Source organism: Rhipicephalus sanguineus, unplaced genomic scaffold, assembly GCF_013339695.2.
Source record: "Rhipicephalus sanguineus isolate Rsan-2018 unplaced genomic scaffold, BIME_Rsan_1.4 Seq535, whole genome shotgun sequence".
In the NCBI taxonomy this organism is placed as follows: Eukaryota; Metazoa; Arthropoda; class Arachnida; order Ixodida; family Ixodidae; genus Rhipicephalus; species Rhipicephalus sanguineus.
The window spans coordinates 14,751-29,271 of record NW_023615455.1 but is presented as its reverse complement, the minus strand read 5'-3'; the positions used below and the strand labels follow the sequence as shown (position 1 = coordinate 29,271).

Sequence of the window (14,521 nt, the reverse complement as noted above, 5' to 3'; positions counted from 1 at the left end):
GTCGTACGCGACTGCACTGTACGTTTACACAAATAGTCCGTATTACGAAAGATTGAAGGCCGCGGGAGACCTGAGGTATCGAGTTGATCTGATGAATACGCATCAAACGAGACTGTGTGTTGACACGTATACGCTCTAGCGTACAACGAGGTGGAAGCGCTCGGTGCTGTCACTCTGTCGTGCTGCTTGTTCACGCGATTCGGGCCTGTTGCTGTGTTGCGAAGAACTGCAATATTGAAAGGAAGTTTGCCCACTGACGTCTTGTTTCTTTAATGGGCGCGTGCGTGAGAGAGTGAGTGAGTGAGTGAGTGAGTGAGTGAGTGAGTGAGTGAGTGAGTGAGTGAGTGAGTGAGTGAGTGAGTGAGTGAGTGAGTGAGTGAGTGAGTGAGTGAGTGAGTGAGTGAGTGAGTGAGTGAGTGAGTGAGTGAGTGAGCGAGTGAGCAAAGCACGGAAAGGCAGGGGCGTTAACGAGACGCGCATCTGGTTTGCTACCCTGCACTGAGAAAAGGAATAAAGGGTCGAAAAGCGAGACAGAAGAAAGAGATATTGACAAAATCGGGAGCACACCAAGTCTACTGGTAGTCGCACAGACCTGTTGACTTTAAGTACGTCAGCAAAGCTTTTGTTACCTCCTGCGCCTTCGACTCACATGTCCATGGTCCTAGAATCTTGGCTACAGAAAATGTCCTCCAGTCCAGTTGGTTCAGTAGCACTCGGAATGGACATCGCAGGGTACTGCGAAAGGGCTGTCGGGCGCGTCTTCAATATTTGCATCGCGCACCTGAGATTTCTCGCACTTCGAGGGGACGTAGCGAGAAAGCAAAACGATGCGTTCAAGGCAAAGTGGGTGGAGTGGGAGGTTGAAATATTGGGCTAAGCTGGGTGCGAGCGTGATCAAACGTAAAGTGCGCGGACTTGGCAAAGGACGTCAGGGTTACAAAATGGACAAGGCTGCGTCCACCATCCCCTGACTTGTTTGGGAGCAAGAGCAGAAGATAGCGAGACAGAAAGCGAGGGGCGCGCGAATGAAGAAAAATACTCGAAGTTTCTTCTCGCGTCGCGAAAATTGAACTTCACAAGTTCGCGCTCGCCATTCTGTTTGTGTTCCGGGAAGGGGCCCAAAAACGGAGCGCGCGGACTCCGTGGAATTGAATTCTCGTTCGCCGCCGGCACAGTTTTCAATCATTTTCACTCATTGCGCGAAAAAAAAGTGAAATAAAGAAAAAAATGTACGAGCAGAAACGTTAGTAATAAGACGGCCAGGTGGCAATGTCTTCTTATTTTTCGTGTTTTTTTTTTCTCTCCTCTTTCTCATATCCGCATTATTTCATTTTTTGAATGCTCCTAAACGAAACCCCGCGAGTGTGGGCCGTTTTACTTCAGTGCTGGACTCGTTAAATTATTTCTCTTTACTTGATTGAGCGAGCTCTTGCTAACAGGTAGCGACTTCGCGCCTTTTACTTTACTCTGCTGACCCTCCTCGAGCAGCTTCTCTTCGCCTGTGGCGACAGGTAATGGCTTCGCTGTACGAGGTCTCGCTTCCAGAATAACGTCGGCCTATCGTACGTGCCGCTTCTGTGATGGTCGTCGTGCGCTGGTCTACAGCAGTGCCTGTAAACACGTAACGCAATAGCTCGCATTACGGTTAGCGCTATCTCTCTAGAGGCGTATGGGACGAGCTGGGAGTGACGTGTTAATGCAAAAATAAGCGAACAAAATGCTAGGTGAACGGTAAAAGTTACGCGGAGCATAACTGACACGCTTCGTAAACTCTCGCTGTACAGCAGTATGGGCTGGACGAATAACGCTAGCAAAGCTGTTTATTTCGTGCTGCGAGCTAAACAAACGCTACATGTACAGCCATAGCTAGCCGCACAGGGTGCGTGGTAAGTAGCGGCACGTTGCGATCAGTGATAAGACTTCTTGCGGCGCTGGCCATCCCCTTGTTATGTGGTTCGTGATATTTGTGTTTTCGTCGAAAAGAAAAGGGGCCTAGACGTGCTTCCGCAGTGAGGAGCGGGCACGTGTTGTTATGGTAAATAAGCGCCACATTGTCTTTTTTTCCCCGGAGGCTGACGAATCAAGTTAGGAGAGCCGACTGGAGGAGGAGAATGAGTGAATATACGAAACCTAATACCGTCGTCTTATTCCCTTTTTTTTTATTGATATGATATATAAGGAGATGTTGGCGCACAATTTTGGCGCCGGCTACTCCTTAGCCCTTGAGTGAAACTTGAACACATATCTTAAAGTAAAACATACAAGGCAGTTCATGTAAAATAGAACACTCGGGCACACATATGCAAAAACACACTTATAGGCACATATCACAACACAATGATAAAGAAATGTTCCAAAGACAGCGAATGAAGTCTCTGATAATGTCCGTCGTTAATATTTAGTCTCTCTGTATTTTGCGCTGCTTTTATTTTAGTTTGAAAACTTCATTTTCGTGCTGTCTCTTAATGCCAGTACCTGTAGGCACATGTATGCCTTATGTGCTCTGGGAAGGCTCCAGGTTTGCCTACTGTGGCCTTCTATAGGCGTCAGGTTAATATTGCCGCTGTTCTCTAGCTATTCCTTCTTTCCCTATCTTAATACTTTGACACAAGCTCTCCACATTGGCTCAGCACAGCTACGCGCGACCACTGCGTTGTCTAGGAGGAAGAATGATGATGATGATATATGGTATTTAATGGCGCAAGGGCCAATGATGGCCAAAGAGCGCCAGGTCATAGGACAGACGATGTGATCAGTGATGGTGTTTAGTGGCTGTATAAGGGCCCAAAATTCTGCGCACTAAAGGTGCGTAAAAATATATAATCGTTAAAATTATGAAAGTGACGTGAAACATGCGTGATTAAGATGAGTGATAAAGTGACAAAGCGTGGCATTAGCACTGCTACCTCGTCGATACCCTTGACTCCAAGGGCTGGGAGGTCAGTGCTTTCTCAATTTTACATACCGCAGCAGCAACCTCTGCTGAGAGGCCGTGCTACGGAGTCCCTGGGCATATAACGTTAAAAGTTCCTACATATTTTAGAAATTCTAATAGAGCTCCATGTTGGAAAAGAGGTTCATTTCCTATTAGCATTGATGGATGAAGTGGTATGCGTTGTTGGTATAATAACGCAAAGTGTTTTTTTCCTGTAAGACTCCAGTCATGAGCATTGTACGAGTATGTGCAGCACAGTTAGTGGCCCACCACATCTATCGCACCTCGGTGGGTCGCCACCGAAGAGAAGGTGTGCGTGTGTGCTGTGTGTGTGTCCTATTCTAAGTCTGCAAAATGTGACATCTGTACGACGTGTTTTTGATATGGGTGGCCAGTGTCCTAGGTGTGGCTTCACCAAGTGCAATTTAATTTGTGTTTCAGTGTCCCATAAGCGTTGCCAGTAAGCTCTGAGCTTTCGTTTTAGGAACCGTTTTAGGTCTAGAACAGGGACAGCTATAGATGTATCGGCAGCGTTGTCGTGGGCGGATGCAGCTAATTGGTCCGTCAACACGTTTCCTTGAATCTCGCGGTGCCCTGGCACCCAGCACACCACGACGTGCTGTCCGAGTGCATAGACAGTGCATAACAGTGAGAAAAGTGAGACTAGGACAGGATTTTTATGTCTTTTCAATGTTTTCAAAGCCTTTACGACGCTTAGGGAGTCAGTGTATATAACTGCATTTTGTAGTTTTGAATGTTTAATGTGTTTAACAGCCACACATCGCATAAGCCTCAGCTGTAAAGATACTTGTATTCGGGTGCAGAGCGCCGGCATCCGAAAACGATGGGCCGACCGCTGCAGAGGACACACCACTGTGAGACTTCGAAGCATCGGTGAAAAATTCCGGACAAGCGTACTTGTGCTGCAGTTCGAGGAAGTACATACGGATATGTGCGATAGGTGCGTGCTTTGTAACTTCCTCGAAGGGTGTATCACAATCTAGAACCTGCCACTGCCCCGGCGGGAGATGCACAGCGGGAGCCATCAGACGGTGTTCAAGAAGTGGCACATCAGTTTCCTCAGCCAGGCCGCTCACACGAAGTGAGTAGGGATGTCTCACCGCCGGACGATTCTTAAAGAGGGCACAACTGGACAGATCAATGATAGTGGAGTGTGAGGGGTGTTCGTTGTTCGCGTTCACCTTGAGAAAATATCCGAAAGTCATGTAGGATCTCTGCAAGTGGAGTGACCACTCATTGGATTCCACATACAGGCTTTCTGCCGGGCTTGTCCGAAAAGCACCCGTCGAAAGGCGAATGCCCAGGTGGTGGACAGGATCAAGCATCTTCAATGCGCTTGGTGTCGCGGAGTGATAAACAACGGCCCCGTAATCGAGGCGCGTGCGGATGAGGCTTCTATAGAGATTCATCAGGCACTTCCTGTCACTACCCCACGCAGTGCGTGACAGCAGGTTTAGGATATTCATTGTTTTTATACATTTGCTTTTTATATACTTGATGTGTGGTATAAATGTGAGCTTGTAGTCGAGTATTAATCCTAGAAATTTATGCTCCGCCTCTACAGGTAGCCGTTGACCATGCAGGTCAATTTCAGGATTCGGGTGGAGGCCTCTATTTCTAGAGAAGAGAACACAGGTGCTCTTTTGTGGATTTAACCGGAATCCGTTCTCATCTGCCCATTTCGACACCTTGTTCAGCCCAAGCTGGACCTGCCGCTCACAAATCGCTAAATTGCATGATCTGAATGCTATCTGGATATCGTCCACATATGTACAATAAAACATGGTTCGTGGGATGGAAAGATGCAACGAGTTCATTTTTATAATGAAAAGCGTACAGCTAAGCACACCACCTTGTGGTACGCCCGTTTCCTGCACGAACGGTCGTGACAGCGCATTGCCCACACGAACACGGAATATGCGGTTCGACAAATAACTTTCGATTATATTTAACATCCGGCCACGTATGCCTAAGTGTGAGAGGTCTCTCAGTATTCCAAAGCGCCACGTCGTGTCATATGCCTTTTCCATGTCGAGGAATACTGAGAGAAAGAATTGTCTGTGGACAAAAGCCTCGCGAATTTGTGACTCAATACGTACGAGGTGGTCAATGGTGGATCGACCTTCTCGGAAGCCGCACTGATATGGATCAAGCAGCTTGTTTGATTCTAAGAAATGTGTTAAGCGGCAGTTAATCATTTTCTCAAACACTTTGCATAGGCAACTTGTTAATGCTATAGGTCGGTAGCTGGAAACACAGGATGGATCCTTTCCCTGTTTTAGAATTGGAATGACTATGGCCTCCTTCCAAGTAGAGGGCATCTCTCCAGAGGTCCATATAAAATTGTATAAGGAAAGGAGGGTTTTCTGTGTTTCGGAGGGCAGGTGTTTCAGTATCTCATATATGACTCGATCGGAACCAGGAGCAGACTTAGTGCAGCTGTTTAGTGATGCCAGAAGTTCTGCTAAGCAGAATGGTTGATTATATGCTTCGTTTTTTGTACATTTTCGTTCTAACTTTTGTTGTTCCATTTGTGCTTTGTACCTGTGGAATGTATCAGAGTAGTGTGATGAACTGGATATGTGTAGGAAGTGTGCGCCCAGAAAATTAGCTTGGTCTTCCAAGCTTTCTCCTTGGGTGTTTACCAGGGGCAGTGAGCATGTTTGTTGGCCTTTAACTCTTTTTACCTTGTTCCATACTTTACCCTCGTCTGTGTAGGAGTTGATACTTGTTATAAATTTTGCCCAACTTTCTCGCCGTGCTTGTCGGCGCGTTCTCCTTCCCTGTGGTTTGACAAGCTTGAAGTGTTCGAGGTCTTCTGCTGTTGGAGATTCGCGTAGCATACCCCATGCTTTGTTTTGCTTTCTTCGCGCTTTTCTGCATTCATCTTTCCACCAAGGAACCCGGCGTCTTGATCCTGCACCGCTCGCTTCAGGAACACACTTGGAAGCGGCATCAACTAAAAAAGCTGTAAAGTACTTTACGGCGTCTTCTATGCTTAGAGCAGATATGTCAGCCCATGACAGGTGCGTCAGGGTTTGGTAAAGTTCCCAATCGGCTGAGTCAGCCTTCCACCGAGGCGCCTGCGGAATAGGTTCGTTTTCAGTTGGTGCACTCAGGATGATCGGGAAATGGTCACTTCCGTAAGGGTTTTTAAAAACATTCCATTTTAAATAGGTTAAAAGCGAGGGCGATGAAATGCTAAGGTCTATGGCGGAGTATGACTTGTTTGCGAGGCTAAAATACGTGGGCTCATTCGTGTTCAAGAGACATAATTTAGAGGTGAAAAGAAGCTGTTCAATAACACGTCCTCGGGCGTCACAGCGGGAGTCGCCCCACAGGACACTGTGTGCATTAAAGTCCCCAAGAATCAAATAGGGCTCTGGTAGCTCACCGATTAATAATTCTAGGTCCCGTTTGTGGAGCTGAAAGTGTGGTGGTATGTAGAGTGAGCAAATAGTAATTAGTTTATTTAAAAGAACGGCTCGGATGGCAACTGCCTCAAGGGTTGTTTGAAGCTCTAGTTGTGCACACGCTACACTTCTGTCTACTACAATGGCTACGCCACCTGATGACGCCGCAGCATCATCGCGGTCCTTTCGGAAAATGGCGTAAGGGCGGAGAAAATTAGTGTGCTTGGATTTTAAGTGTGTCTCCTGTACACACAGCACTTTTGGACTAAGGTTGTGGATAAGTTCCTGTATATCATCGAGGTTTTTAGGAAGGCCTCTTATGTTCCATTGTATTATATGTGGCTCCATATTAAATATGAAATGGTGCTGTGTGTACTGTAAGAAAGTAGTGAGTGTTCACGTGCATTGTTTTCTCTTTCAGGAGGCAGGACCGCCGTCCGGCCCCCTGATGAGCTGTTTTGTTTTCTTGGCACGGTCGGAAGAACCGCGCCGTTCTTTAGGCACCTGAGGTGCCGACGTCGTGTTCATTGCCTCTTGCGAGGCACTGGATGCCCGCATCCGCGAGCTGGCAGTTCGGTTTTCGGGCCTCGCCTGGTGAGACGAGGCCTTGAGACCCGATGACCCTGGAGTCGCCAGGCTCTGTTCGCGAGTTGGCGGAGTAGCCTGAGCTACTGCCGCCTTGGGGGCAGGTGCCACAGCCGATGGTCCGCTCAGCGCGGGCAGGGCAAGTGGCGGAGGCCGGTGCGACGCTGCCCCCTGACGCGCCGCATCGGCATAAGTCGTGCCATGGAATGGTGAGCATCTCTTTCTGGCTTTCCTGAAAGAAATGTTTTCTCTCACTTTCAATGCAATAATGTCTTTTTCTTTCTTCCACACAGCACAGGACCGTGAGTACGCTGGGTGGTCATCACCGCAGTCCACACAGTGAGCTGCAGCCTCACATTTGTCTGACATGTGGTCTTTAGAGGCACATCTGGCACAAGTGGGTTGTCCTTTGCAGGTTAGAGAGCTATGGCCGTACCTTTGACAGTTAAAACACATTCGTGGGTTTGGAACGTATGGACGGACTCTCAGTTTTGTGTAGCCTGTTTCTAGGGTTTCTGGAAGCTCGCTCGATCCGAATGTTAGTATTAGGTGCTTGGTTACCTTCTCTTGGTTGTCCCTTCTTATTTTATTTCTTTGTACATTGACGACGTTTTGTTGTTTCCATCCGTCAAGAAGTTCAGTTTCGGAGATGTTCAACAGATCCTCATCTGAGACGACACCACGAACAGTGTTCATGGACCTATGTGGGGTGACTGTGACAGGGATACTTCCAAGTGATGTGAGCTGAGAGAGGTTGTCATACTGCTTTCTGTCTTTGATCTCAAGGAGCAGATCGCCACTAGCCATCTTAGATGCCTTGTAACCAGGTCCCAGTTCTTCAGTTAAGCTTCTTGCCACCAAAAAGGGTGAGATCGTTCTCGCTTTTTCGTCTGACTGCTCACTGTGAATAACGTGGTACTTCGGAAAGTGTTCATGTGTCTTTGAAAAGAGTTGGAGAGGTGCTTCGGTTCGTACCCTTTTCAGGCTACGATCGGATTTCGAAAAAAATGTGCTTAACATAGCATTCGCGTTATGTTTCGGCGGCGGTGCCAACCACCCACCACCGAGCCCAACAAGGGGACGCGACAGGAAATGTGCGAGGACAAGTCTGCCAGCGCCAGCTGTACGCCACCGCTATAACCACATATGGTGAGCCAAGACTGGTCATCCACACAAGGTTAACCCTTGCCGCCATGAAAAATTTGAAGTAAACAGAAGATAGGAGAGGACAGGACAGATGAAAAGTGTGAGGAAAAGACGAAGATGAGGGGAGAGAGAGACAGGAAAAGGCGACTGCTGATTTCCCCTGGGTGGGTCAGCCCAGGGGTGCCGTCTACGTGAAGCCGGGGCCAAAGGGGTGTGTTGCGTCTGCCGGGGGGCCTTAAAGGTCCAAACACCCGGCGTCGGCTCAACCCCCAGGATCCCCTTTTCCCCGGACACGGCAAAGCCACGCACGGCTAGGCGTGGGAGGGGGTCGAAACCCTCCCGTTAGCTCGGGTCCGTGGTGTCGCTACACACCAAACGCCTGCTAGCGCAGACGCCCCTGCGGGGAGGAGGAAGAAGAAAGTGCTGTTGTGAAAATTGGCAGCATTAGCCAGACGTGGCTGTTATCTTGCAACGGCGTGCCCTCTATTATGATGAGACAGGACTCGACATAAAAAGGCCTAATTTCGGCTTCGCGTGCATAATCCAGTAATGATAATATAATAATTGTCCCAAAACCACGATATGATTATGAGGGACGCCATAATTCAAGTAGAGAGCATTTCATGCGAGTGCGGTATGCCATGAAATGAACTCTTTATAGGGAGACATGTGCACTCGTTTTGTCGCTTGCATCACGTCTATACTTGATGCAACGCAACACCACGACCGTCGTGATCAGGCCCGCCGACAGTGCTGGTGGTGCTGGGTTGTAATACTAACATTTTTTCGCTTGTGCGCTCGGTGATGGCAGTTTAACGCTTGTGGTGAAACGCCAAGGGTGTTGGATACAACTATTTCAACGCTCAAGAAATCTGTGGTTACACTTTGCTTCTGCCATTACCGTTAAAATTCACGCGTGTTAGCAGGCAGCGTCGACAGCAATTAATGGCTCCTTATGCCCACGCTGGAGTATAAAATACACCTACGTGTTTGAGCTGTCTTCAGTGTAGTGTTAGCCTGCGGCGACGTAGTTTGACGCAAACCATGTTATTTTGTTTTCGTTTTTCTTCGTCTTATTCCTTTCGTTTTCCACGCACGGCTGTATACCGAATGCATACGTCAAGAAGGGGCTCTTATGAGCGTCTACGTTGAGGCCAAACCATTGGCTTTCTGTAGACTAGAGCAGCACGCACTCCTAATGCTACGAAGGATCATATCCTCATAGCTTAGCAAAATTACACCTTTGACTGCCCTCGAATTGCCAGCCACTGTGGAGAGCTCGTGGACCAGTGCTACAAAACATAGGCTTGCCACTTCAACCACGTAACACCACCCCCAATCTCGCTTTCGTGCAACGTGAGGCTATCCGTTGCAGCCGTGATCCTGAACCTGGTAGTTTAGGAAACAAGAGGAAGGCCGAGAGAGGCCGCCCTCCACTTCGGCTGGTATAAGTTTCATGGCGAACAAAAATGTTTTTAATCAATCAATCAATCAATCAATCAATCAATCAATCAATCAATCAATCAATCAATCAATCAATCAATCAATCAATCAATCAATCAATCAATCAATCAATCAATCAATCAATCAATCAATCAATCAATCGGTCGGTCGGTCGGTCGGTCAATCAATCAACCTGCGCGTCATTTTCACGGCTGAAGTAGCACTACGCGATGGATTCAGTGTAATACACTATGTTTAAACGCCGTATTAACTGCTCTAATTCCTTGTCTGTGCGTGTTGTGCTTAAGACAGTCGAGCAGCAGGTGTCGTATTTGATATTTAAAGCGACAGAACGGCACAGACGCAGCAAGCATGACTTACGCGTCACACTTCGCGAGCCGTGCGTCAAATGACTCTCTATGCAGTGTCGTTTAATGAAGTGTCGTAAGCGGTGGCATGGAACTGTCTCTCGCCTCCACCGACAGTTGCGGCTCCGACGGCCACTCCCTAAAGTCTGTGCACTCTCATTCAGTGCCCAGGAGGTTATCATAATGCCACGCCTGTTTATTGCTTTATTTTCATTTACTTGGGTTTCACCCACAAAAACTGTTAGATATGTTCGACGCATACCACGCCGCAATGTTTGCGAAGCTTCGCGATTGTTTGATATCATTCTAAGTTTATGCGCAGGACCCGAATAGTCACGTTTATTCGAGAGCTTACGCGAGCTCCAGCGATAACGCTGGAAGGTTTGGTGATTGCATGATGTATAAAAAAGGACGCGTTCTACTGATGGTCAGTTAATCGACGGCCGACGCTGTTCTCGCCGCTATCAGTGTACAGCTTGAATTTTTTGTACTTTGACCTTTCAGTTTCCGGGCAGAAGTTTGCCCACATAAAGAGGTCCGTATTTCCGAGTCCTGCTGGAGCCTTCTTCACTGCTGAGGCCACGTGACAGTATATTATCCTTCAGTGCGTGCTATGGGGAACATAGGATAAACGCCTATTAGCAGTCAAAATCGTTAGTTCAGGAAAGAAAACTAAGTATACCTAAGTTCTACTTTGATGGACTGAATCGGATTGTAATCTTCCGTTTCCACAGTTGCTACTTTTCAACTTCGCGTCGTGCTCCGTGGCCCCACGCAACTCCTACCAGAGACCGCGATAAAAAGATCAAAAGGCTTTTTATCATTCCCCCGCTCCTTTTTTTCTGTCTAGCTCATAGGGCCGGTGGTCATGTAGAGATACCGGAGCGCAAGCACGATTCTTGTGGCTTTGGATGGAGACCCGCTGGCTGCCAGTGCTGCCCCTCTACGCCCGCCTTGCAACCCGTCAGCGTTGTTCCTTTTCCTTCTGTGTCCGGCCGCAAGACGGCGCCACCGCTCGTCCCCGTGCACAGCATTAGAGCCCAATTGGCGCTCGCTAATAACGCGGCCACCGATGGCGGCCTCCCTAATAACGGTCCCAGCGTAATGGACTTCCGCCGAACACCCCCACTTCACCAAAGCAGCCCTTCTTTCGATGTACGCCTGGTCTCTCTTTCTTATTTTGACAATCTGTTTCCTCGTCTGTCCTCTCTTTGTGCTTACTAGCAGGAGCTGTGTAGAGAGCACACACACACACACCTACGTACGTACGTACGGGCACACATACACTCACACACACAGTCACGTACTCACACCCGCACGTACACACACAAAAGGGAGGGTGCAGCCGACGCCTACGTGACACTCTAAGATCTACAGCCAAGCAGCATCAACGCGCCACGTTGCCCTCAGCGAACCAATTGCATGCAGCTGCTCGGATGCCGCAGATTAAGCACTTAATGTCAGGGGAAAGATTGAACGAGTGTACCAGTCTGTCTTCCATTGTTGGCTTTCTCTCAACCATCTGGGCACGTTCGCGACATTTCAACTTGCGAATGCCCGTCGCTCACTCATTCGTTAGAACCTTGCAAGACACCAGGAGGTCAGTGTCTTCTCAAGAAGTCAACCGCTACGGCGACAGAACGACGTCTTTTTGCGCCCAGAGCCAAGCGCTGCTGACAAAACGGTCAGCTCAGAGCACCCTGCACGCAACATCGATGAGGAAGCGGGAACTGGGGGTTTCAACGTGGCGTTAGTTTCATACCTTTTGTCCTTCTCTTTCTTTTATGTTCTATATTCTTGTCTGCCTCCTTTCTTCGCGTCGTGTTATCGCGCTGATCTGCTAGCCCTTTGACAGTGTCTTTCTTTAACCTCTTTTTACTGTTCATTCATTTTTTCGGCCGCCCAGACGCCGCTTCCCGTAGCATTTTCGACGCGCCGTCCCTCGTGCACAAAGGTTTTCTTTTTGTAGCGGCCTGTCGTTTGGAAGCCATTTGCGCTGCGATGATGGGATGACAGAAAGATCGTAGCCCTCGCAGAAATAATCCATAGCCGCGCGCCGGTACGTTCTTGATATCTGGTGGAGTGCGCTCTTTGTGCAAGGCTTTTGTTCTAGTCACCAGCTCGTTCCAACAAGCTCTATCTTTTTGTTTCCGTTTAGATTCGATAGCTCACTGATTAAGGCAGCTTTTATTAGCAGTTCTTTTCAAACCTGAACTATAACTAAGCTTGTTACTTGTAAAGTGGGTATTGATGCACTCAGAACAACAGCGAATTAGATGACTCTTTCACACAATACGTAACATTTTCTCGTATATTTTATCTTTAATAAACCACAAAATGTCGAACTAGGTGTGTGGCAGGGCTGATAGCTACTGCAAGTAATCAATAACAATCGCGATGAGATAATGAGAACTGAAGTGATTAGATTGGTAGTATGATTGATATGCTACTCCAGAGAAGTGGAGAAAAAGATAAAAAAGTAACATAGGCTGAGACGTGATAACAAGGTCCGCGCTGATGAATAGTTAAGAACACAAACAAATTCACTGAGGCTCTTCGGGACTTTTGCACAGTATAATAGCTGAACGCGATTTTCGCGCTGCCCTAGAATGCTTCTTGGTTAGCCAAATGCTTAGCTAGCTTTCTCTCTCTTTCTCCCTTGTCTGGTACATTTAATATTTTTCACCGGGATGACATAATCTTAATCAATACAGCGAAAAATTGTAAAAAAAGACAAAATAGGTAAATTATATTTATTAAATAAAATAGTGGTTCATCGCGGGCGGAGACCCTCCTCGAAGGCCCCGCAGGCTACAGCGGCTCGCAGAGCCTGCAGACCAGGCTTGTTAGTTGGCTTCCCAGGGTTTGTTCAGCGGTTACCGCCCCCAACGGCAACACATATTCAATAGGTGCATATGTCCTAGTCAAATGTAGCGGGTCACTCTGTTGTAGGGCATGTGTCTGAGCGTGAAGAAAGAAAAGCAGCTCAACCACCGGCAAGTGACACCTACAACATCAATAAAATATTCTCTCTCGCAGCAGACTGCTGCTTCCGTATGTACAAACGTTTATTCCAAGCGATATAAGGCAGGTGAAAGTGCGCAAGACATACCAGCAATATCGCGTCAATGCTTCGGATTGTGGACAGAATGACATTTCCTTTATTATTGTAGAGCCATTCCCATGAGCTGAAGTTATTCGGGGTGCTTATAAATTGCATATGTTGAACTCGATCCACGCCTAAGTGATCCAAGCATTTTGCACGTTGTATTTTAAAGAGAAATATAGCAAACAGGTTGACGGTATGCTGCTGGGCACAGCCGCCCCCTCTCACCTGAACACGAGCGAGTTGTCCCTGCGCACGCCGAGGAAGGGCAGCGCGAACGTGGCCACCCAGGCGTCGGTGACGGCGCAGTCGAAGTACGGCGCCGTCCACAGTCCGTCGCGGGCGGCCACCTGCAGCCCGCTGGCCACGTCGAGCACGCTGGTGCCGTAGCGCCGCAGCAGCCACGCCGTGTAGTTGGCGCCGGCGAGGCGGGCGAACCACGCGCACTGGTCCACCGAGTCCGCCTCGTACGAGTAGTTTCGGTGGAAGGCGAGGCCCCCGGAAGGGGACGCGTACGCGAACACGCTCAGCACGGGCGCCTCGCGGCCCCGGGGCACCACCAGCAGGCCGCTGCCCAGCACGCCGTCCTCGCTGAGCACGTTCATGCGCGCCAGCGTGTAGTAGAGGTCCTCGCCGTACACCAGCTCGGTGTCGTTCTGCAGCCGCGCCGAGAGCGAGGTCAGCAGGTTGGCCGTGCGCACGGCCACCTGCGCCTGGCGCTCCAGGAGCGGCGAGGTGGTGGCGCGCGCGTTGGGCCGCACGCCCAGCGGCGCGAGTGAGACGCGGCTGCACGCGGTCCAGTGCTGTGACTCGTGCACGAGCTGCAGAGCGGCCGACACGTTCCGGCCTCGGCGCACCAGGCTGAGCACGGCGTCGGACCAGCGCGGGTGGTGCGGCGCGGAGGCGCTGGTGGTCGAGGAGGGCTGGACGGCCTGGGGCCAGGCCGCCAGCTGGCCCGCCAGCAGGAGCCAGGCGCAGAGCAGGCGGCGGCGGCCCATCGAACGACGCTCCTCAGGGCCCCGACGGCATCGCCCGCCGCGCTGGCCCGCTGCCCTGCAGCACCGAGAAAGACGAGATGAGTTCGCCGAGCACGCACGCGCTGTGGTGATTCAACGTTGCGAAGAAAGACTCTGAGGCTGGCTCTTGCAAAGTTGATCGAAAGGGGCATAACCCAGCAACCCTGGTTGTCTCAAAGCTGAACAATGCGAAAATCTTCATGCGACTCATTTAATGCTAAGCATGCAGTTATGGGCAACAGGCATATGCCTGCAACATCGGAATCTGCCTGTAACATCGAATTTCCTCTAATATTACAGGTTTTCCTAGTATCGCGGATCATTGTAACATCACGTTCGAAGCCTCAGAAACAATATGGACGAGGGTACACACAGTGGAGATCAAAGTGAAAATGTATTCGTATAAAAAATATGGCGTTTAGGCTTTTTAAATGCGAAGCATTTCTTAGCGAACCTCTGCCACTTTGAGCGTTTCTATCTACGTATCT

The 14,521-nt window shown here is 49.2% G+C and overlaps 1 protein-coding gene across 1 annotated transcript; it reads right to left on the bottom strand.

The window, feature by feature from the left end:
• Positions 1-13,241: 13,241 nt before the first annotated feature.
• On the bottom strand, positions 13,242-14,065 carry LOC119377666 (uncharacterized). The gene has a single exon (XM_037647034.2). It carries the CDS (start codon positions 14,013-14,015, stop codon positions 13,242-13,244), a length of 774 nt encoding a protein of 257 aa, XP_037502962.1. The 5' UTR covers positions 14,016-14,065.
• Between the last annotated feature and the right edge of the window lie 456 nt (positions 14,066-14,521).

What these genes read in the sequence shown, in the direction of transcription:
- LOC119377666 (XM_037647034.2), bottom strand. Translation starts at nt 14,015, where the DNA reads ATGGGCCGCCGCCGCCTGCTCTGCGCCTGGCTCCTGCTGGCGGGCCAG.